At 38.1% G+C, this 25,912-nt stretch overlaps 1 protein-coding gene across 1 annotated transcript; it reads left to right on the top strand.

The window, feature by feature from the left end:
• Nucleotides 1-896: 896 nt before the first annotated feature.
• selenoi (selenoprotein I) lies at nucleotides 897-21,979 on the top strand. The gene is made up of 10 exons (XM_067445884.1): nucleotides 897-1,057; nucleotides 9,000-9,068; nucleotides 12,400-12,508; nucleotides 14,936-15,010; nucleotides 15,504-15,766; nucleotides 18,179-18,287; nucleotides 18,411-18,459; nucleotides 18,546-18,726; nucleotides 18,870-19,052; nucleotides 19,456-21,979. The coding sequence occupies exons 1-10, from the start codon at nucleotides 1,001-1,003 to the stop codon at nucleotides 19,561-19,563; spliced, it is 1,203 nt and encodes a 400-aa protein (XP_067301985.1). The 5' UTR covers nucleotides 897-1,000; the 3' UTR covers nucleotides 19,564-21,979.
• The last annotated feature ends 3,933 nt before the right edge of the window (nucleotides 21,980-25,912 follow it).

Raw genomic sequence — 25,912 nt, 5'->3', positions numbered from 1 at the left:
CTACTCTGAAACTCAGAGTTTGTTCAGCTAGTCTCATGCAACAGGCCTCAGGGGATTTCAGATTAAGCCCCCGCGGTGTTAGGGGGTCGGTGGGAAAGTTTAGAGAAGAACTATTAAAGAAATAAAAAATAAATTTAACAAAAATTTGAATCGTTCTGGAAGCGCTTCACTGTTTACATTAGGTCAACAGCTTAACAGTCTGATACAGACGTGAAGAAATTGCTGAATGAAGTTGTTATTTTTGTTGGTTTTTGCACACAAAAGCATTCTCGTAATAGAGCTCTCGTATTTCATCAAACATATTTTAATTTGTGTTCCGAAGATGACAAAAGTCTTACGGGTTTGGAGCTGGTGGTAGGTAAATAATGACATAATTTTAATTTCTGGGTGAACTAACCCTTTAAAGCTACACTGTGTGATATTTTCCCCATCTAGTGGTGAATGGTATATGACCATCCAGTGAATAATAGTTTCTGTTCCTCTCAATTCTGATTTCGTTTTAACTCCTACGGTGGCTGATTTAGTCCAAGATTAACATGGCAATCCCCCTCTTCACATTCGACACAGTGCCATCGAGTGTTAAAACGCGAAAGGCGAAGCTTGAATTTATGTGTATGTCCCTCTTTGGCTAATGTACTTTCAAGATGGAGGAGCAACATGGCGACCAGCATTCGAACCCCTCTCCCGTATGTATTTTCAATGGCATATTATAAACTTACGAGAATACTTTATCACTTGAAAGAAGTAAATATACATTAATGAGCACATATTTTTGAAAGAACTAAGTGTTTTAGCTAAGAATAAACTAAACAAGTTACACAGTGTAGCTTTAATTGCAAGTTCCAACTCGGCTTTTATTATGAAACAACACATTGGATTGAGGGCGGAGTTTCAGGCGTCACGCCACACAGCTACCACCGCTCACGCGCAGCACTGCGGATACTGTGAGCCGACACGGGTGGTGAATTTCGGTCCCTCTCAGAGCCGTGCAGCGGTCATCATGGCTCTCTACAACTATGTCACCCAAGAGCAACTCGCAGGGTTTGATAAGTATAAGGTGAGGCCCTTCTTCTCAAGGTTATCTGCACAATGAGTAGGACTTAAAGGTGTCGGTTAGCCGTGCCGGGCTGTTAATGCTATCGTGAAAGCATGAGGTCTACCGGTATGTGCCGCTCTCTAAAAAGGACAACGGCAGCTTATTGTCACCTTTAAAGAGAAACAGAATATTACACCTCGAATTTGTAGGAAAATTTGATACATCATTAAGTTAATGGTGTTTATGCAAAACATTTAAAGGTTCAAAAAATGTATTAGTGGAATTAACCGGCTAATTTATTGGTGCGCTAGGGTGACTTGAAACCGCCAGTGAAAGTAGATCTTCATTTCTTAACATTAGGCGTCTGTGTACTTTTACCAGCTGGCCACAGTGTCCAGCTTTGTTTTAGCTGACCTACGTACGTTTTGTTATGTTGGTTAGTTTGTAACCCGGGTTAAATTGTAAAGGGATGGGCTCCTGTTTCCGCTTCCAACAAGGATCTACTATGGTTAGGACATAATTTGCATGTGAGTCACACACTCTCCCTGCTTTCACAAATAATTGTTCGTTGTGTTAATTTGATATTCACGTATCACGTATGTAGTGTCAGTGATTTGATATCATTTGATAAAATGCACCTGACAGGAATGATATGCAAAGCTCTATGTTTGTCCATTGGTTGCATATATAGCCACACGACCTGTGACTTGTTCATGATCATTGTACTTTTACATTTTCACAGCAAATTCTCCAGTGCATTAGCTTGCTTAAAGGGTTCACCTAAATTATAAAAATATCAAATCATCCCATAATTTACTCACCCTCAAGTCAAGTGTTTATGACTTTCTCCTTTCTGCCAAACAGACTTGCATTAAAAATATCCTTGCTCTTCCAAGCTTTATAATGGGAGTGAATGGCACGTTGTTGTTTTTTTTATTAAGCCCAAAAAAGGGCTTAATAAAAAAATCTATCCATCATTAAAGTAATCCATATAGATCCAAGGAGTCAGTAAAGGCTTTCTGAATTGAATAGATGCATTTTTTTAGGATAAATGTCCACATTTAAAACTTTATAAACTATGATCACTGGCAAAGCAAAACAATGGTCACTAATTAGAAGTCTAAAACCAGAATTAGAGAAGGGTAGAATGTCGAAGGAGCTTGAGTTTGTTGAAACTACTCTCACCTAAGCTCACGCCACTCCTACGTCCTACAGGTCAGAGGTCATTCTTCTGCCGGAACTCGACTCTCGTGTGTGCGCATGGACGGGCATAACCAGAACCTAGTGATTACAGTTTATAAAGTTATAATTATGGATATTTTTCTCTTTGAGAAAAATTAATAAAACATCTCTTAAAGGTGGACTTTATAGTATTTTTACAGGAAAATATCCAAAAACCACAAGGCCAGTGTTATATATTTTGTTCAGTTGAGTACTTACAGTATCCCTGATGTTTCCAACTATTTGTAAATTGTGAGAAAATTGCTATTTTAACCAAGGACCCGGGACGTGTCAGCATAGCGTTTGAGCGAGTCGCCAGTTAATTGCGTCATATCTGCGTTACCCTCGGTTTTATTCTGCAGAAGCACTTTACTCTTAGCAGTGTGTACATGTCACAGCAGCGTCGAGTAACGTCATGACATAATTTTGAACACACTTAAATGTATCTAATATAGGGCTGGGCGATAAAACGATAACGGTAATTTTCATGATATACTTTTCCTCGATAAAACGATAACAACCGTTCGATACATTCTCGATATAATGTTTATGCGTTATGCGTAATTCTGTGCATGCGCATTGCAGACCGGGCTTCTGGGTGCTGCACGCAGTGTTTTTTACAGTCACAGTGGCGGACAGGCTTGGAGGATCGGAGTGAAAAGGAGCGAGAAAAATGAAAGAGAGTGAAGAAAATGCAGGGCTCACGACCAGCTCGGAGGACACAGATCTCGTTGACAAGTTAGTTCGCTCAACTTCAGTGGTTCGGAGATATTTTGGCGATCCCGTCCGACATAGAACAGAGCGACGTATGTGGACTGCATATCATATTAGGTTCACGTTCACCACGCGGGATATAATTATTAAATGATCGTGCTTCTTTGAAGTTCTTCCATATAACACAGAGCCCAACACAGTGGCAAATCTACATTAACTACATTCATGCACAGGCTTATCACCTTGTTAGTTGTAGAGGGTGACCGACAACAAGCTAACGCTACCAAACTATAATCACTAAAACATCGGACTTGTACATCGCTATCATAATTGTTTGTCTTTGGTAATGTATTTATGACTCAGCATCGCATGTATCAAAAGAGAAATATTTTCATTCAATGTTTAAAATGAATAAAATCCAGCCCTTACTGGAATTCCACAAATACTGAACTTTCTACTCTCTCCTCTCCCGACAAGTCCACTGTCGGTGAGGTGTGTGTGTGTGTGTCAGTCAGTGAGATGTGTGTGTAGGCTTGTTCGACTTCACCTAGCGATGCGCAGACCGATCGGCGGCTGACTTAAAGCAGTGCATGCCGGTTCGAAATTTTGTCCGACTTGAGACAGCGCCGACGGCACGTGACTGTTACGTATGTCAACAAAGTACCGCGAGAGCGATTCGAGAGCAGGCGGCTGATGCAGCCGCTGCAGATTCTCAAGGGGGACTGCAGGAGGATGCACAAGCTCTGATGACGACACAGCTGATCCACGATTGGCCGATTCGCCCTATGACAGCGAACACGTGCGTTTCGTGTTTATTCCAAAACCTTACGTTATGCTAATGCTCACAAATCATTTATTTATAATAGTAAAACCTCTTTTCATGTAGTCGCGATGTTATATTGTCATGTTTATCAAACTAAAACTGATAAAAACCGTTGACACCACTTCATTGATAGTGTGGTTTATATGTTGAACCTTTAATCTTGTACAAACAGACGCTTTATTAAGCAGTATATAAAGTATTGGATGAAAATATCATTTGAAACATCTGTGTATTTGAGAAATATTGCATTTATTTAACTTCAGCTGTGATAAAGTTTGCAAACATAGCTCAAGCGTCACCACAGGAAGCAGAAAGTGTCCGACTTCACGTCTCCGTTTGCAGCTCCTCCCCGCCTGCACGCGGCTACTCTCGCCGATCGCATGCATCCAGCCGCAGCCGATGTCGAACACACCTTGTGTGTCTGTGAGATGCACGGTGGACCAATCCACTGTGAGGCAAGAGAAAAAGAAAATGTTTTTTAACTTAAAACGCATTTTTTTGCCCGGTTGCATTTTTAGTGTTTTACTACTTACACAATTAAGTTTATATAATGATATTATTGATATATAGTGTAGAGTAAAAAATGTTGACCACAGATTTTAATAAATAAATTTACCTCAGTTTTAATAAATTGTTCCTGTTTGGGAAGTGTTTGTCATGTTTTGACAATAAAGGATAGTTTAAAACCACAGTTAACTGTCTGTTTTCTACATCTTTCACGCAGGAGCAAAAATATTCCTTTAAACTTTAAAGAATTAAAGATTTTACATTTATCGTGATATTTATCGATATCGACTGATATGGAAAATTATATTGTGATAATTTTTTTGGGCCATATTGCCCAGCCCTAATCTAATATGATAAATAGAGTTGCTTTACCTTATAATCATGACCGGAAGTGCGCCCGCCCGGCGACTGTGTTCCGTCCCGTCATAAAAGTCCCGGTTCTCACCAGCCGTGTGTCTGTATAACAATCGCTCCAGCAGCCGTGCTCAGCTCCACAACACTCGGTCCTGCTTTGCTTTACACTACAGTAACGTTAATAACCGTATCCATGAACATGATTTCTGCCCGTGTCCTATTTTCCACCGGCTGTAAGGTGAAGACCACATGTCCCAAGATACTGCACTCACACTTGGTAGTTATCAAACTACGCCTTTGTTTAGGGTTTGGATGCCCTCCAGTGGACGGAAAGTTGCATAGCGCACCTTTAACTTCAGATGGCCTTTACTAACCCCCTGGAGCTGTATGGATTTATTTGATGATTGATAGATGAACTTATAGCTAAAAGAAAAAAGAAGGGCATATGTGGTCTAGTGGTTAGAGAGTCGACTTGTAATCCCAATTGTAACTTCGGTTAAAATCGAGGCAGTTAAAGGTGCTCCAAGCGATCCTGGGTGGAGTAACTTCTTGTTGACGTTCGAAGTGTTGTCAAACAACAGAGAGGCTAGACCCTCCCTCCTGCTCCCCCCACCTCCCCTCGGTGCTTCCTGAAACATCATGATTGGAAGCCTTTCTGTCTCCGGAGTTCTCGCCACCTTTCGAAGACTTTTCCAATGTAAATCAGGACTTTACGTTTTCCTTTTCCCTGTAAGTTGTTCATCAGAACGTCGGACCTTTGCTCGTGTGTCAGTCATATCAAAATTCTATCATTCAAACTTCCCTCTTTATTATGTTTCTCCCTTCTACACACCCCCCTGAATGTGCACGCACACCAACCCCAAACCTGGATGGAGCACTATTTAATTTGTTTCATTGTCCCTTGTTTGTGAAAATTGTTTGTGGAGCTTTTTTTATTATTATTTTGCTGGGTTTTTTTTACAGTGTTTTCAGGGGATAGGCCGCTAGCGGATAGTGAGATGTTTGCTGAATCATTCTAGGGCACCTTTAACCAATCACTCCCCAGACGCCGCAGCAAAAAATGGCTGCCTACTGCTCCGGGTGTGTGTTCACTGCTGTGTGTGTGTACTTGGATGGTTAAAATGCAGAGCACGAATTCTAAGTATGGAACACCATACTTGGCTATACGTCACTCACTCACTCACTTTTATGGGGTTCAACAAAATAGTACCATTCCTCACTCCCATTATAAAGCTTGGTTGAACCAGAATATTTTTAAATAACTCTGATTGTGTTTGGCTGAAAGAAGAAATGGCTTGAAGGGATACTTCACCGCTTTTTCATATTAAACTGTTATTCCCTTAACTAAAATGAGTTGATACATACCTCTCTCGTCTGAGTGCGTGCACATAATGTGCGTGCGTGAGAGTACCGACTCGGTGCAGTAAAAAGTCCCGGCTGAAAAATCCTCCTTCGCATCTCCCCATCCCACTCTCATTTCTGTCATGAAATGAGCATCCCTTGAAATAGAGCATTCAAGGCAGAGGGCTAAAATCAGTATAGAAAAAAAATCCTTTTATTTCTAATTATGACATTTTTTGATGTAAAAACCATAAAAAAAACAGTATAAGTACACCTCAGGAAACATTATAAAATAATTTAAAAAAATCTATGCCATGGGACCTTTAAATGGGCTCTTTTACATTTAGGGATCTGCCGCCGTAGTATTGTCAGCTTCTCACTTGTGATAAATGAAATTGACTCTTGTCGCTGGTCTGTGCTCAGTTCAGTTTTTAACTGTATCATCTGTTTTCTAACTGAACGAAATTATGTTTATTACTATAAAATAATCAAAACGATATCGATGCCTGTTTATGATTTCATACAGCTATATCTATAACAAAAAAACATTTACAAGTCTTGACATCATATCCAGGAGAAGTCAGTTAATTTGAGTAAAATCACAGGCTTTGCTTATCCCGTGCGAATGTGCCACGCAAAACTCAGATGTGGGGGAGTAATTTTTAAATCACAGCGGTCCCTTAATAATACTAATCCCGTGCGAATAGTACTAAAGACACAATAACTCAGCACTCTGTGCCACAGAAAAAAGCTCACAAGCACGGTACTGAGATGTTTGTCACATTGTTGTTCTTGAATAGTGTAAAATCGCTCAAATGTTCAAACTGGTAAGCATTTAAACGCAAGTGAAAGTGATCTGGCTTCGGGGCTTGTTCACACCGGTGTGTCTGTGTGTGCGTGTAGCAGCACATATAAGAACAACGATTAACTTACTTGTATAAACTGTGTAAAACATGCATAATATCCCATATTTTACTCACACTTAAGGCCTGCGAGTTTAGACCATCGGATGTGTATTGTGTTGAACTATTGCCTGATATATTGTGACACACAAACACACATAAGCTTGCACAGCACATGAAGATCGCACGCAGAGAGAAACTCAGCATAGCATAGTTTTGAACTTTGAAGTAACTACAAACCACAGCTTCATAATTATAGACGGTATGACTACTTCACACACACAATCACGCTGTCATTAATGCATTCAAATAAATGAGATGTATGCCTAGCCTACTGTGCTAATTTATCTGTATCTGATGTACAACAAACAGAAATGTGTAAGAAATGTGACAACCCACAGACTGAAAGTGAGCTGTTTCCTTCATTTTAAAATCACTAAGAAATGCAATTTTTCATTAGAAAAAATAATCCCACCTTTAATAGTTGAACATATTTACAGTACAAACAATCAGTAAACTAGGAGGGCCAAAAAGGAAAGGGGAAAAAAAGAGCAAAATAATTGTTCATTAATCGTAATCAAGGTAAAATGTTCAATTTATCAAGATTAGGATTTTATCAAATCATTCCAGCCCTACTTTGACCCTGTGTGTCTCTTGGTGTAATGTCCTCTTAGTCTGATAAGTTGTATTTATTTATTCACTTTGTGCTGTTAGGTGTACAGGCTGCTGAGTTGGTATGTGCTATTCTTGATCTGCATGTTTGCACATACTTGTAGGGAGCATTTGAACGTGTGACTACCACCCCCTCTTGCGCAATTTTTTGTAACCCATGTATCTGTATCGACACGACAGCTAAATATATCTCTCAAAATAATATATACTATTTAGAAAATGCAAGAGCTGACACTATAGAAACATCTTTGTAAATGGATAATAAGCATATTTTGCTTTGTTTTTTTTTCATGAATTGAGCAAATATTGTGTAAAATAAGTTTAATTTCAGCAATTTTGCGAACATTAATTTTCTAACATTAAATTGTTATTTTACTCAAGCATATTGAACTGATAATAACAATAGTGCATTTTAGAAAGGGTTCAATGCTTTTGGTATGGACCTTCCCAGATCCAGATGTTTTTGAGGCTTCAGTGGCCACTCCAGGTGTGACCTCACGCAGGGAACACATGCTGGGGGAGCAGTTGAAAAGTACTTTCACCCCTAAATCATACCACACGTTATGATGTGCTTTAATGAAGAGTTTCATATTTGGTAGATTATTACATTCAGGCCATTCTAAAATGTCTGTAGGTTTGGAATTTAGAGTATTTATCAGTTGTGCCACCCACTTAGGCAGAAGCTTATTAATGGAGTACTTCAGTGCTGGGAAGATGAATTTGTATTTAAACTGGGTTATTTATGTAGTAGAAATGTGAAATTATTTTTGAATTTGGTGCCTTTAGACTGAGAAAAGACAGAAAAAGACAGAAAATTACATTTATTACGAGCGATGAGCTGAGGTGAGCGCGGCCGTGGCATACATTCACAGCACGTGTTCAGTCTGGTGCGTTTTCAGTTCATGCCTTTGGAAACGTAACTTTCATAGGAATTCATTTGAAAATTTGAAACGCTCACTTTGTTCCGCTGGCCGCTCCGTTTACATGAATGCCCGCAGTTGCCCGAGCTGAGCTGCGAGTGAGATCCCACTCCCGGTGGACGGCTTAAAAACGTGTGGAAATAGTTCCCTCTACTGACTAGTCTTTAGCCTCTGGCCAAAGATTCCTCCGATGATGCAAAATTATGATATTTGCGTCATTGGAGGATTTTTTTTTTCCAGAAATAAAATGTATAAATCTCTCATCTCAGGGCAGAGCATGATCATTCAATTATAGTCCCGGGTTTCTACTGATACAAACCTAACCCTTTAAGAATCAGTGATAGTTAAGTAGTTAAGTCTCATCTGAAGTTAGCAGAAATAGTTTGCCATATTGGTTTACACAGCAGAAACACTCTGTTGTTAGCACTTTTCAACATTCACACTTTTTGACCTAGGTGTTAATGTGGTGTCTTACTCTGCATATCTTGTTGTCTTTCTCTTCTTTACAGTACAGTGCGGTGGACTCCAACCCCCTCTCCATCTATGTCATGCACCCTTTCTGGAACTCAGTGGTAAAGGTGAGAACACTCGATCATCATATTATCATGGGGAAAACAGTTTGAATTCTTTGAAAACAGTAGGATGCTTTAAATGGTTAAAGTTGCCACAGTCATTGCATATTTTGCATGTGCTCCACTTTGTACCATTTTGTTTTATTAGTATATTTTCTTATTATTTGTTTACCTTTTTTGAATTTGAAAGATAATACATATATTGTTTTGATAAATGAGATTTCTGATTGTAGTCCTTGAAAATCAAGTACTGATTGAAGTCCTGGTATTTAATTTTGCAGTGTCTGTATGAACACTGTACTAATAGTAATAATCACTTCACCAGACAGATTTATATTTTATGTGTATTTAAATGTACTATTTAGATTATTATTTTTTATTTACTCAAATAATGGATGCATGGAAATGCAAGACAGAAATTAGGGCCCTTTCAAAGTAGCCTGGCTCGCCCTCCTCTGTACTTCCGCTCAATTTTCCTTCAGTTCTCCGTCTGGGATCGTGGTATATTCTCTGGTTTTCTCCGGTCAAATTTTAACGAGTCCAATCAGCGAACTGAGGGACTGGCTGAGAATGATGACAGTGATGTTGTGCACTAGTTTAAGTTTGATATACGTCACGATCAGCCGTTAGCGATTGGTTATGGCAGATCCAGTGTAGCTCTGGGCAGAACCAATAGTTTTAAACTTCATCAAAGTACCCGCCTTCAAGGAAGTTAACGGTTGTCAATGAAAAGTGGCCGACTCTGTACAAATGAAATGTAAGGGAGTCTGGGAGGACTGAGTTACTTTCAAATATGACAAAAGAAAATATTTTATAATTTAAAGGGGTCATATAATAACATTTTTATACAAGTTAATATGATTCTTTAGTGTCTTAATGAAAACTTTGTAATATACTTTAATTAAAAATTCTCATTAGTATTGTAATAGAACGCTAATTTTACCTGGTCAAAACCAGCTCTGTTTTCACCAAGCCATTTCAGTGCATACGGCTTTAAAAGCTAAAGGACCATGCCCCTCTGTTCTGTGGGCTGGCGCGTGGAGCTGTTGCCTTTGACAACAGTAAAGGTGAAAGAATGGCGACAGGAGTCTCTGAGGACAGATCTGTGCAACTTTATCAATTTGAAACCCGGGACAAGATGACAGCTCCAACGAAATTCGACAATTAAGGCTAAACAGGACGTTTCTGAATGGTTGGTTAATGTAATGTCACCTTGATCTATCTTTATGTACTGGCAGAGTAATGTTAGCGTAGTGAGATACAAATGCTATGTGTTTACTGATGTAGTTCAGTGTACTCAATGTTACACCTAATGCCAATAAAAACTTTTTTTTCTGTTAATGTCGGTTTGTCAGTGATGTGTAATGTTATCTATGCTTTGTAATAACCGTTACAACACAATTTTTTGGACAAAATGTCAAAATGTCATAGCCTACTACGATGAAAATACGACGACTATCCTTGGGTCTTAAAGGGGCAGTAGCCTTTATTGCTGTCTGTTTAATGTCAAACAAAAGATAAAGACATCACTCACTGCTCTTGATTGAATAGCTTTTGTAAGTTTAATAAGGATTCATTTTTAAATTTAAACAGTTAAATATGCAGTTATTTTACATTTGATTACTTTATTCCATTTCTCTACCTAAAACTAATGTTAGACCTACCTGAAAAACCTGAAAAGCGTTGTTTATTTTATTCTCATCTTTGCTCAATAGTATTTATTTGTGCTGCTGCTTCTATTTAAGTTATTTGTTCTTATTTTCTTTATTTTCATTTGACAGTAGTCCCTTTTCCCCTGAACATAGCAAATACCGAACTGTACTGAAACGTGAACCCAAAACTGTGATACAGAGCGAACCGTGAGCAGTCTGTACTGTTACACCTCTAGCGTAACTTATGCGTGGGGGTGCCACTAAATTGTGAACAATTTCAAAGGGTAAAAAAATTAATTGTTAGATTAGTCGTCTAATCGAAAAAATTATCGTTAGATTAGTCGACAGAAAAAATAGTCGTTAGTTGCAGCTCTACTTAGTATTCACTTTAGCCGCATTCATCATGAAGCGTTTCAAACTACTCACTTCTGGAGGGGCAGCAGGAACAGGAAGAGCAGGTACAGATCTGAATTCTTTATTCAGGAGCAGCTTCTTAGCAAAACCTGCTTTATAAGTAACTGACCCTCGGTTATAAAGCGGTCTGGTGAGAAATGCTTTGCGGTTCGCGCAAACATAAAAGCATTGACGATAACAATCTTCAGTGAATTTAGAAACATCAAAATGACTGCTGTGTTCATTATTACACCCAAGAACAGAACACCACAATCGCTTAGATGCCATTCTGCTCCAGCGTACAACAATGGCGGACTATGGCGACGACAGCTTGAGCTCGCTCAGGGCGAGTCTGAGGTGAAACGCTGCTCAATCAACAGTCATGGGAGGGGCATCCGTCCGTGTGATGTCACATGGTCGAACAGCTCGATTTGAGACCGGAGAAAACATATAAGGAGATAAAAAAAAAAAAAAACACTTGATGCCAACATACATTTCCATACCAACAGCTTATAAAAGTGCATGTACCATTATATGACCCCTTTAATTGATTTATTATAATAGTTACACAATAATGAGCTTTAACATTAGGTAAAGTGAATATCGTTGGTTTTTGGCAAGGCTTGTGGTTTTCTCCCAGTCAGCAGTGTTGAGAATTTACCAATAGTGGTCAGAGGAGGGACAAACCACAGACCAGTGACAGGGTTTTGGGCGCCCAAGGCTCATTGATTCACAGGGGCTATGAATGCCATCCCATCTGGTCTGAGCCCAACAGAAGATCTACTGTGGCTCAAGTCACACAATTTTAATGATGGTTATGGAAGGAATGTCAACACACAGTACATCGCGCTCTGCTGCATATGGCGCTACCACATGACACCTTCAGGGGTCTTCTCTTGTAGACTAGAGTATATGGCTGTGGAGGTCATAATGTTTTGGCACATCAGTGTTTATTATAATTATTAAATAATATAATGTTTAACATAAATGTATTGCAATTATATTATAAATTATAATGCATTGCTATTAAATTATTTTGCATGTCATTTTGTTTTAAAAATGCATTTATGAGTTTGCATTTCTTTTTTTTTCAGTGTTTATACACAAATATTTTGAATTCATAAATGTATTGTGGTATTTCCCATCAAAAAATGACATTACTCTGTTTTGCTTTCATTGAATTGCATATATCCAACATTAATGAATGTTCCATCTGGATCTGGTTACCTGTGAGCGGGGGGGGGGGCAGACCGTTTGCAACCTGCTTATTTCTCTTTCTCACTCTGTCTCAGGTTTTGCCTACATGGATTGCCCCAAACCTCATCACGTTTACAGGATTCATGTTCCTGGTACTAACCTTCACCTTGTTGTCCTTCTTCGACTTTGATTTTTATGCCTCAGGTGAGGTTAATAAACGTTGGTGTGTATGATTGTTCTAGTTTTTAATCACTAGTAGTATTGTTGGTGAATGCCCTCTTTCTCAAAGCTTGAATCCATTAACATATTTGTAATGATTACAACAATAACCTACTAAATTAGGGATTATGTACAACAATAAGAAAAAATATTACCTCTGTCTTTGTGTTGTGCAAGTATGTTTATTTTATATAGACAAGGATCAAGGTGTCACTTCCAGCTCATCATTCTTACAATTATCAACTAGTCTCTCTCACATGTGCATTACAGAGCTTATACACTGTACAATTAGGTTTGTGGAGTGAATGATTAAAAGAAGCGGAAAGAGTTTGCACTATCATTTGTGCCACTTTAACATTACTGGGCAATGCCTTTCACCCACTGAGATAGGAGTAATCAGTTTTAGTGACAATGGATAATATTACACCACTCAAATATGTGTTTATTTCCTTCTAATTCTCGTTGTCATTGCAGGCTGGTTTAGCCTACATTCAGTGATTAGCGTAGCCTGCTTAAAATAGCCTTGAAAAACAATAGGACAAAAACAATTGATGACTAAAAATAATCATCTCATGACTCTGCCATTACTCTGTGAAGACGGTGGCATAATACAGTGACACAATACGTTTTTTAGCCGTAAAACCTTTAAAACCGTTTTTATGGCCATGAGTAAATTTTACTTACTATTATTTTTTAAAAATGCATACATTCACTTTTATTCATGTCTAATAGCCTATGTAAAAAAAAAAAGAAAAGGTCAAAATTGAAAAGTCAAATTTAGTAATCATTTACATAATGTAAATAGCATAATTTCAATTTAAAGCGGAGAAATGTAGAACTTTTTTTAGTTTGAATTACTGTATATTACTGTCGGTTGCTGAGCATTTCTATTGGAAAACAGCTGTCAAATATGAAATGCTACAGCTTACATTTTACGACACACAGACTTTCACTGCTAAAACGAAGCATTGTGTTTGAATTCGCACTTGTCTTCTGTGAACAGTAAAGACACCTTCAATGATTCAAATTCATCTCAATGATTTTGACATTCAGTATTGCTAATGCAACAAACAAAGCAGTGTTTAATGGGGTGCAGAAGAGCAGAATTAAGAATATTAAATAATTTTTGGGGGACAATTTGGCCATTTCTAATTAATATGGGAGGTGTGGTGCTGTCCCCCTCAATGTCTGGTGGTTCCGGTCCAGGTCTGTTCTTCGTGTCTCGCTTAATACATCTGATATGATTTGACAGATCTCAGATGTTTTAATCATGATAACTGATCTCTGGCTAATTTAAACAAATTTGCGGTTTGGATTAAAATATCTGGATTAAGTCATCTGAGATCACTGTGTGTTCTTGTGTTCACTGAAGAGGGGCAGATGGATCGATACTCGAAACCACGATCAGTAATGCAGCCATTGGCTGGCGGCAAGACAGCAACATAATGACATCATAATATTAAAAAAGCCACCTGGCAAAAAACTTGACAAATTAATAAAAATTAAAAAAAAATTCTGGGCCTTTATAAGGAAAAAGCCAAATGAGAAAATTTGCCATGTACTCGGCAGGGGTTGCACAGACTAATAAACTTTAATGATCTGCCATGATGCTTTATATATGATGAAATCTATAAAGCCCACTTTTGCTCTCCATTTCCAAACATTATAGTGACTAATAAATGAGTACTCCACAAGATTTGTTTATACTATCTGGATCAAAATTGGTCGAATGTGCGTTTTACAGTATGTGTATTGTACAGTAAAGTTAATTCTAAAATAACGTATTATAACACACAGAGTTGCTTTACACATCATACGTAGATCACCCATATACAGAAACGTTCAGTAGCACAGAAATGTATTGTCAACATTGTTCTTTTTTTAATTTTTTTTATAGAAACTTAAGTTTTAGTATATATTCCTTTTTGACTAAAACCTGCAGCATCACAATTAGTAGAGATGTTGCCAGGTAGAATTAATTATGCAATCTCTCGCTTACTAATGCGGTCATATTAATGTAATCTTTACTGTACTAATCTTAACCAGCAGAAATCTGAGAACTATAATGACCTAAAGACAAAAGGACTGATAAAAATAAGCTGTGGGCAGCTCTGTCATTTTCCTTAGCTCTGCACAAGGCAACCCGTGTTCGAGTCTCAGCTCAAGGTTCAGGCTTATTTGTTCATTAATGTTGACATGACATTCATCCCATAAATGTTGAAAAAATCTGAAGTCGTTCATTCCCTGGTATTCAGATGAATTCATATCACAATTTTGTAAATAGAATCAAAGTGTGAAATTTGTCCCAGCCCTAATAAAACTTTATCTTTTAAAGTGTAAAGCTGTTAATGTAGTTGAGTACCTATCTAGAAATGGGATTCATTGCTTTGTGGGTGTTCTTGTGTGACACAGGGGTAGGCTATAAACATGTGCCAAGTTGGGTGTGGGTTGCTGCTGGTTTGTTCAACTTTCTGGCCTATACCTTAGGTAAGTGTATCTTTTTATTTTTGAAATGGTAGTAGTGTTATGTGACTAATCTTCTGTCAACTAGTGGTCTTAATGTCTCAGAATCCATTTGCAAAATAATCATTTGTTTAATTTAAGCTTATATACAATTACACATTTTTGCTTATAGGGTTAAAAAAATATTTTCAAAAAATGCAGAATTTGCTTTGATAGCATAACTGAAATGACAAAATTGGGTCTATTAGGGTGTATTTGTACTAGGATATAATGTACAGGTCTGATATTTTGACAAATCATATTTTTCCTCTGACCTATGTACATTTATAAACCACCTGAGATATGCTGTATACATTAATAAAAAGAAACATTCAACCATTATACAGGCACAAAACAGAGATTTGAGAATCTCTGAAAAATTCAGATATGGCAGAAAAGTTGTTAACACTTGCATGGAAGTGGCTGTATGCCTTCATTTGTGACTTTTAAATATATTTTGTTGTGTGTGTACATGCAGATGGTGTGGATGGAAAACAGGCACGCAGAACAAACTCCAGCACGCCGCTGGGTGAACTATTTGACCACGGCCTGGACAGCTGGGCATGTGTGTTTTTTGTCGCTACAGTGTACTCTGTCTTTGGACGGGGTGAGACAGGCGTCAGTGTGGTCACACTGTATTATCTGTTATGGGTTGTCCTGTTTTCCTTCATACTGTCTCACTGGGAGAAGTACAACACTGGAATTCTGTTCCTGCCCTGGGGCTACGACATCAGTCAAGTGGTAATTTAATGTGACCTAATGAAATTAAATAATTACAATATTTGAATTGATATATTGCATATAATGTTTAACATAAGACAGTATTACTGTGATTATAATATTAATATTAATTAAAATATACAAATATGTAATATTAATTTAGTGCATTAAAATATGCAAAGGTTTAGGGTCTGTAAGATTTTTTTTTATGTTGCTTATTCTCACCAAGGCTGCAATTATTTGATCAAACATAGTGTATAATATATTATACACTGTTCATATATATATATAATATATAATATGCATGGTAGTGCATTTTTTTATTAAGTATGTCATAAAGTTCATGCAGGTAAAATTTAGTTTTGGGGCATGTCACACCCATTAGATTAAAGGGATAGTTCACTTTGAAATTACATTTTGATATGTTTTAGCTTACCTCATGGGCATCCGAGATGTAGAAATATTTGTTTCCCCAGCAGTTTCAATTTTGATCATTTTAGGTCAAACCGTTCTTGTTTGTGCCTCACATAATGCAGGTCTATGGTCACCACCTCAAAGAGCATACACAGAGAAGTCCAAATCAAACAATCCCCCATCGTAAGTAAACACTGATGGCCTAAGACACGAAACGAGCGATTTGTGTGAGAAAACGAACAGTATTTATATTGTTTTTACCTCTTGTACACCACTACGTCCGACTGATCTGAGGGCGCGCGTGCGTGTTTCCTGTTGTGAGATTTGCGCGTTCTGGCTTTAGTCTGCACAAGCGCGGAAAGCGCCGGAAGTGGCATCACATTCTTGATCAGTAGGACTCATTAAAAAAAAAAATCTAATTCGAATGGATATCAAATATCAACCAATGTATTCGAATATCTACGACCCCATAAAAATTTGTAAAAAACGGACACATCCGTAACGGAGATTCAATCATTATGCATTATGCAAATGCATTAACAGTCTGACAGTCATAAACAGGACTCAGGCCACAGCCTGTATGTATGGAAACTTAATGTTTGAAACAGCAGGTTATCAACTTAAGTGTAAATTAAGATATGAAGTGCCACTATATGCAATCATCACAGCTTTCAGTTTGTCTACCGCATCAGATGTCGACACCGTCCTCTACAGCAGCTGGAATTTGTTTACTGAAGCCATAGCAACTCTCAACGGCCACCAGGGCTTATACGGTTTTATAAAAGCTATTTATTTGTTGTAAACTATTAATCATCTCAGAAAAAAATTCTAATGTCAGGCACAGTTTAAGTAGTTGATTGTTAGCTAGGTTTAGGGACAGTGTCATTATGCCAAAATTATCTTCATAAATTCTTATGAAATAAAAAGTTTACCCCTCAGATAAATGTACTTTCATCTCTTGTCAACATGCTTGGTGCATGTGAGCGTGGCGCATGCTCTTCAGTGGTGAAAGTGTGCTGTGTACGTCATATAAGGACACACTCAAAAAGTAATCTGGTCAGGTCGTTTACATGGTGAAATGTTTCGTTTGATCGATTCATGAAAAGGTTTATCCCATCCATCTCAAAACGATTACGATTTCATTCAGTTTGGGCATTTTGATTACGATTGAGGTGTTTATATGGAGCACTTTCATTCAGATTGGACTTTTAAATCGATTACAGTGCTCCATGTAAACGCACCCGACTGTAAAAAATTGCGCTACATGGCACTTTAAATACCGGATAGTTTATTTATAGTTCAATTACAGATATTTCACTACATGTTCGAATGCATATTCGAATATCGAATAAAAAGTGACAGCCCAATTGATCAGTGTATTCTGGTTCAAATAAATATGGTTGTGAAAAAAATTAAACGTTGTCTGTTAATATATCGAAATCTTCTTCCATTGCGATGTCCTGTACATCTAAATATGTTTAGATCTTTACAGTGAAAGGTAACACTTGAGACAATGAGAGACGTACACGCATGAGAGATCCACTTCCGGCGCTTTCCGCGCTTGTGCAGACTAAACCCAGAACGCGCAAATCTCACAACAGGAAACACGCACGCGCGCCCTCAGATCAGTCGGACGTAGTGGTGTACAAGAGGTAAAAACAATATAAATACTGTTCGTTTTCTCACACAAATCGCTCGTTTCGTGTCTTAGGCCATCAGTGTTTACTTACGATGGGGGATTGTTTGATTTGGACTTCTCTGAGTATGCTCTTTGAGGTGGTGACCATAGACCTGCATTATGTGAGGCACAAACAAGAACAGTTTGACCTAAAATGATCAAAATTGAAACTACTGGGGAAACAAATACTCCTACATCTCGGATGCCCATGAGGTAAGCTAAAACGTATCAAAATTTAATTTCAAAGTGAAATATCCCTTTAATACTCTTGATTCTTGGATGAACATATCATAAAAGGCATTGCCAGATTGTAATGATCCTTTTCTGTTTGTTCTTGTCAGACTATCTCGATCGTGTACTTTATAACAGCGCTGGTTGGCGTAGAAACATGGTACAATTCTGTTATTTGGAATGTTCATTACAGAGATTTCTTCACGGTTATGATTGTTGGTAAGTGGACTATGCCCTTTTATTGGTTCATCTTACAACATCATATGCCGTGTGTCACTGGCTCTCAAACCAAACTAACAAATTAAGGGGGTGTGTTTGTTTGTTTTTTTGTGTTTTTTACAGGTTGTTTATTTGTTGTAACATTGCCAATGAGCCTCTACAATGTCTTTAAGTAAGTTTAATTCCAGACTCCTTGTCATTTAAAACATAGTATTTTGTATAATTTGTACTCACTCTTTTTTTCTGTTTTTATTTAAGGGCATACCGAAATAACACCCTGAAGCACAGTTCGGTTTACGAGGCCTTGTTGCCGTTTTTCTCTCCCATCCTCTTGTTTGTGCTATCTACTTTGTGGATCAGTCTTTCTCCTACAGACATTGTCCAGCAGCAACCCAGAATCTTTTATCTCATGGTGGGAACAGCCTTCTCCAACGTTACTGTGAGTGTGCACAGCAATCTAGCTCTCTGGTGTAGATCAACAAGTTGTGCGACCATGACAATGGATGCCTTTCAGTTCCAGTTGAAACATTGTCAAATGTCTGCTCCTGACATGCTCTCTTTCTCTCCTCCTTTCTCTGTCAGTGCAAGCTCATTGTATGCCAGATGAGCAATACTCGATGCAAGCCTTTGAGTTTGCTGTTGTTGCCGATGGCAGCTGTGGTGTTGCTAGTGATATCTGGGGCTGTGCAGCAGGGTGAAACGACTGTCCTTTACATATGGACCGCTGTAGTCCTCCTCACTCACATACACTATGGAGTATCAGTGGTGAGACACAGAGATTATTCATTTATTTTTTGAAATTATTATAAGTGCCTTATAAGTACTATTGATATGTTTAATTAATGATTATATATAATATGGTATTATAGTAGATATTTTAATATTATACACAGTCCTGGTCAGAATTACTGGCACTCTTGGTAAAATTGAACAAAGTCTGTGAAAATAAGTCTGCATTGTTAATCCTTTTTATCTTTTATTTAAACTCATTCTGAAAATCAAAAATTTAATTGAATTGAAACAATTTGAAAATGGGAGGGGACAGGATTCTTATGAGAGAAATTTTCTCCAATACGTGTTGGACACAATTAGTAGTTTTATTAAATATCCTTTGTTAGCTGCCATATTTTTCTAATTGATCATCTTTTATTTCTGTCTCCCTGTGTAGGTGAAGCAGCTGAGTGACCATTTTAACATATTTGCTTTCTCACTGAAGAAGCCCAATTTGGACTGACAGGAAGAGGAGAAAATCGGCCTGAAGGCTGCTGAGGTCTAAGCTATCTTGGCATGCGCTTCAGCTAGCCGACTTTCACCAATCACCAAGGAGACACAGCTAACACCAGGAAACCAAATTTTACTGACCAAACACGCCTTCTTATTCTGAGGATGCTGCTCAATCAATGAGGGTGGAGCTGCACCACAGGGCCCACTGATCCCTGAGGCAGAGCTGTGCCATGGGGCTCATCGAGACCCGAGGCAGAGCTGCACCACGGGGCCCACTGTGCCAAGGGGTGGAGCTGAGCCATAGGACATATTGGGCTCAAACACACAATTACACAATGGGACTCAGCAGCTCAGAAAAGCAGCTGTACAACAGGACCCACTGAGCCCCGGACCTACAGTGCCTCGACTTGCAGCTGTGTAACAGGGCTCATTACTTGTAGAAAGAACTGTATTTTGTTGCTCGCTCTGAGCGGAGACAGTTTGGTTGTGTGGTATCTGTGAAGCTGGGGATTTTGCTTGTTTCCTAAGGAAATGTGCTTTTCAGCTGAGATACTTGGAGCCTTGAATGGTTAATCTCACTTATACGCTCTCTGTCAGATGAGTCACACTCACTCCCAACGCTCTCCATCACATGTAGCAAACCACATGATGATGGACACACACATAGGATATGATGAATGTCTTTAGCTTATTCCATTTGAAGATTTTATTTACATTTATTTTGGCCTCGATTGCTCGATTTGGGTGGGAAAATGTTTTTAAAATTCTTTCCAGTGTCATTACATGCAAAAAGAGGCATTATTAAATTACGTTTCTATAATAGACAGTATAAGCAGACTGGGAAAACAGTCTAATTCTCAGTTAATATTAAGCTTATTTATATGAATGAGGGAACAATGATGGTAATTGCTTATTTCAAACTATGGTGCTTTTGCTGATCTCTACAACTATAAAGAATTGTAATAATGACATAAGACAAATTTAAACCACCTCAAAGATGACTTGTTTGAACTCCATAACGGTGAACCCAAGCAACTAGTTTATTTCTAACATCACACACAGCTCAAAGCACCATTTGAACACCTCATCTGACCGTTTGAACTTGTATAACTACCTGGAATATTTTTGTTTGTTTTTGTTTCCTTTTTACGTTGGTGATGGTGTGTCTGCCTGCCGATTTTCAGATTGTTATTTTTTTTTTTTTTTCCTTCTTCTAGTTTTCTTTTGGTTTTGCTCTACTAGTAAGCTTTTATTGAGTTTATTTGTGCTTGAATGAAGAGTGCGCTTCAAACCCTGACCAGGAGAGGGTGCACTTGGAGTGAGCGAGTCAAACCTCGCTCCGTTCTTTAAACACGATAAAAGCACTAGTCTGTGTGCCACCAACCTGTCTTTTAAAACTACAGGTGTCATGGCCTGCGTCAAGCTCATTCCAGCGTTGTCTTCTTTTTTCTTTTTTTCATCTTTTACTTTGTGTATGTATGTTTGTTGGTGGACTGAGGGCTTGTATGATGGTAATAGGCTTTTTTATTTTATTTTTAAACTTACTTTCACTGTGTGTCCGAAGTGTGCATGAGCTGTATGTGTGTGTCTGTATATATATGGATGAGTGCCAGTGTGTATGTGCATATGTACTGTTTGTATCTATCTGTGTATGTGTTTTACACACGTATACACTCTCACTCTGGAAACCTCATGCCTCCATATGTTCTGTTTCTATGAGATGAGAACCAGTCAGTGAAACCGAATGGTTGATGTTTAAGCATGTACGGCCTGTCCATGTTATTATAACATTGTATTGTTGTTCATCTTGATTTTATTTAATTTTTTTTCTTATCCTCCAAATACCTCTCATTTCACATGAATCAAGAAATTACAAGGATATCATACAAGGATATCATAATTTAATGTTATATCCAAAGTAAATTCTGTATTTGTTGTAATATCAATATCTAATTACTGTCGGTACATATTTGAAATATATTATTTGTTAAAGAACGGTGTGATTGACACTCATTCCTAAGAGCACTCCTGCAGATCAGAAAACTTTTTTTAGCCAGCAGATGGCGTTTTTTTTCTTTGCATGTGGTAGAACTTTGACATTCTTTGCATGGCGTCTGATGGTAGTTAAATTTACTTCACAAATTGGCACGTTTTAACTTATTAGTGCACATACCATCAGAGTGGCTGTTGATGCATTACGTTTGTTTACTATTATTATCATTTTAAACTGTAAGAATCCCTTTTAAGTGTGATTTGTTTGCAATACAGGTGGCAGGAGTACTCTTATCAAATGCTCTATAACTGCATTTGTGTGATGCTTTCAGGAATAAGCAATTGTATACTTTTTCTTTTTAATCTAAATAGGATAAAAACACTCAAACCTCTGCACATTGTAAAAAAGAAAATCCAGCCATGTTGTAACATTATCTTGTTGTGCTGCCCCATTAAATGTAAGTGTATCCACAGTATCATTTTGTCCTATTGCAGATTTTGACACCCCAGTCTCGGGACAGGCAGGATTTCACTGTCAGCGAATCTTCAGTGTGTTTCAGGTACTGAATAGTGCACCACCAATGTTTCGTTTCATGGATGTAGCCTTACAAAAAGTATTGTTGCAGTGCAGAATTAGTTCATAAAACCATGGTATCATCATCACAAGTTTAGGCACATTTTCTTTTTCTGAATATAGATTGTATCCCAAGAAAGAGGGTGGTTTGTGAATCCAGTTGACACTGCCTTTAAGTCTAATATTTAATTGAAGTACTCCTTTAGATTTTAGGCTCAGAAAAGTTCACTGATGTCGGTTAATGGTCACTTGACATGCAAGGAACTAGATAAATATTTAATAATTTTAAGTGTAATGAGAACGTTTTTAATATGTGTGTGTATATATAGGCCTCCATGACACGTATCGCAATTTTGTCACTTACTATACACACATTTTACTTTGTTGCTGGAGTAGTTGTGTAGTCCACATCACATTCTCTTTTGATGTTTTTTAGGAACCCAGTAAAAATATAATAATTTTGAGTGAACTATCCCTTTAAAGGTGCAGTGTGTTATATTTATCTATTGACACGACTGCAATATAATATACATAACACTGTTTTCAGTGGAGTATAAAAACCTTGCATAATGAACCATTATGTTTTTATTTGCTTAGAATGAGCTGTTTCTATTTTCTTACAGCGCGGGTCCCCTTACAGTAAAAGCATCATTTTGCGACACCATGTTTCTACAGTAGCTCTAAACGGACAAACTTCTCTACAGAGCGCTAGTCACTCTCTGCTGTCTCAGACAACATCTTTGTCCTGTTTCGGCCACCGTAGCTTCTCTGTGTTTTGAAAAGGAGTGGTAAGTGGTGAGCGGTTGCAATTCGCAACCTCAATAATAGATGTTGCTAAAATGTACACAGTGCATCTTTAAACCATATATATATATATATATGAGATATCTATATGAGATATCTATATTAATGAGGGTTAGAACCATAAACTGTCAAATAAAAAAAAATATTATTGGATGACACACCTTCAGTCTTTTTCATTGTAGAGAAGTGAAGCTGCCAAATGTCAAAATATGGTGCTGACATCTTGGAACCCTGTAGAGAGCATTAAAGGTGCACTGCAACTTTCCGTCCAGGGCGCCTATTCTAAACAAAGGCGTAGTTTGATGACACCAAGTGTGAGCGGAGTATTTTGGGACCTCACAGCCGGTGGAAAATAGGACTTGGGTAAAGCAGAGCAGGGCCGAGTGTTGTGGAGCTGAGCACGGCCGCTGGAGCGATTGTTATACAAATACACGGCTGGCGAGTACCGGGACTTTTATTATGACGGGACGGGACACAGTCGCCGGGCGCTCGCACTTCCGTTTTTTCCGGTCAGGTAAGGCAGCTCTGTTTATCATACCAGATACATTTAAAGGGTTACTTCAGCGATTAGCATATGGCTTTGTATCAGTAGAAACCCTGGAGTATATTCAAATGATTGTGCTTTCCCCCCTCATATCCCCCTGAGACAAGAGATTTATGCATTTTATTTCTGGAAAAATTCCTCCTATGATGCAAATTGATGATATTTGCATCATAGGAGGAATGCTTGGCCAGAGGCTAAAGACTACAGCCAGCAGAGGGAGCCATTTCCGCATGTTTTCAACCCGCGCATGGGGGATGGGAGATTACACTCAGCTTGTAGTAGTGGGAAGTTCGGATCATTTTACTGACTCGGATCTTTGAGTCTCGTTCAGCAAAATGAACAAATCTTTTTTCGAGTCATTTCGTTCATTTCACCAAAATAACATGTTAAATAGCCCAACACATCTAGTACTTATGAAAATGTTGATTACATTTTAAAACTACATACAAATAAACTATAGGGTACAGCAACCAAAGCCAAATTATAAGAAACTGAAATGTTTAATTAATTGATTAGTTGTTGGGTCAGGCTATTGCAGTTTCTCTGTTAGTTCACCTCACCTCCTGATCCAAAACATTATTTCTCTTGCAACTTCATATTTATCACGTTTGTTTTCCGCCTCTCGTGTCTTCGAGCTCCTCGAGACGTTAGCTGTCGACTCGTCTGTGTCTGACTCTGATCAGATCTGGGGGCTGGGCCGTGCGTGACACAGGTCCGGAAACAAAAATGATTCGTTCTTACGAGTCTCGGGTTTGAGTCGTTCGTTCTTTTGTCACGTGACTTGTCACCGTATAGAACACAAGTTCACAACCTTTTTAGTAAAATGCATGTAGTTATTTATTTAATTTTTTATATTATTCTCAGTTAATATCAGACATATACAAATATGGGAAATATATTAACTATTCAAGTCTAACATCACAAATTCAATTAGACTAATTTTGAATTAACTGTGTGTGTGTGTATGTATATGTATGTATGTATGTATGTATATATATATACACACACACACATACACACACACACACACACAAAGCATGTGACTGACAGCAAGAACGAAAGACTCAAACTCGAGACTCAAAAGAACTAATCATTCGGAGATTCAGAGCTGATTCAGAGGCCATATGTTGCGTAATGCGCATGCGCGATCAACACAAAATGAACGAATCACTACTAAACAGGCACTCATTTAAACGGAGATATGGTGAGCAATGTAAGTCTTAACTTCTCAAATTAATTTTTATGAAAGTTATGCTAGCAAAGGCATGAACTGAAACGCGCCAGACTGAACTCGCGTTGTGAATGTAACGTTATGCCGCGAGTGTAGTCGCGATTACCTCAGCTCTCATCACTCCTGCAGTTAGTGCTCAGTGCTATGATACTCGCGCGGTGACTCACTCATTATATTGAACAGACACGTTCAGTTTTTAATTGTAGTGTCTTCTCTAACTCAGTCACAGTAATCTCGTTGGTGGGAATGGCACAGGGCAGCGAAGCATTCTGGGAATTGTAGTCTTTCATCCCCATGGGACAAAAATACATTTTCTATCTTTTCTCAGTCTAGAAGACACCAAATTCAAAAATAATTTCACATTTCTACTCCATTGATGACCCAGTTTAAATACAGATTCATCTACCCAGCGCTGAAGTACTCCATTAAGTGTGTTTAAAATTGTGTCATGACGTTACTCTGCGCGTTTGCTCGGCGCTGCTGTGACATGTTCACACTGCTAAGAGTAAAGCGCTTCTGCAGAATAAAACCGAGGGTAACACAGATATGATGCGATTGACAGGCGACTCCCTCAAACGCTATGCTGACACGTCCCGGGTGCTTGGTTAAAATAGCAATTTTCTCACAATTTACAAATAGTTGGAAACATTTGGGATATTGTAACTACTCAACTGAACAAAATATATAACACTGGCCTAGTGGTTTTTGGATATTTTACTGCAAAAATACTACATAGTGCACCTTTAAAGGGATAGTTCACACTAAAATGAAATTAAAGCCTTCTTTTAAAACAATACAACATTTTTACAAAAGTAATAGTTTATTTCATGCAAAACCTTATAGTATGCCTCCTGGACACTTTCCATAGCATCTCAATGTATCATTCATTGCGTCATACTTTTGTATACTTTTTGTATTGTTTTACCATGGTCGCTATCCACTGCCATAATAGGAAGGAGCGTGTGCAGAACTATTTTTAAAATTACTGCTTTTGAGGTCCGAAAAGGATAGGACATAGGGCATTAAATCACCAGCAGGGTGAGTAAAAGATGGCTTTAATTTAATTTCAGGGTGAACTATCCCTTTAAGGCCCCGCAGCCTCCGCCCACACTACTGCAGTATCGGTTAGTAGTACATTTTTACTGCTGAACAACTCATGCAATACACGTTTATGGAAATTTAGAAATTAAATTTCCTATCTCCTCCCGAAAAACCAGAGGGAAAAAACTTTAGATATGTTTGTTTATTTTAGTTAA

This window comes from Pseudorasbora parva, chromosome 6 (assembly GCF_024679245.1).
Source record: "Pseudorasbora parva isolate DD20220531a chromosome 6, ASM2467924v1, whole genome shotgun sequence".
Lineage (NCBI taxonomy): Eukaryota > Metazoa > Chordata > Actinopteri > Cypriniformes > Gobionidae > Pseudorasbora > Pseudorasbora parva.
Note: the sequence above shows the minus strand (reverse complement) of the source record. Positions and strands in the feature narration are given on the sequence as shown.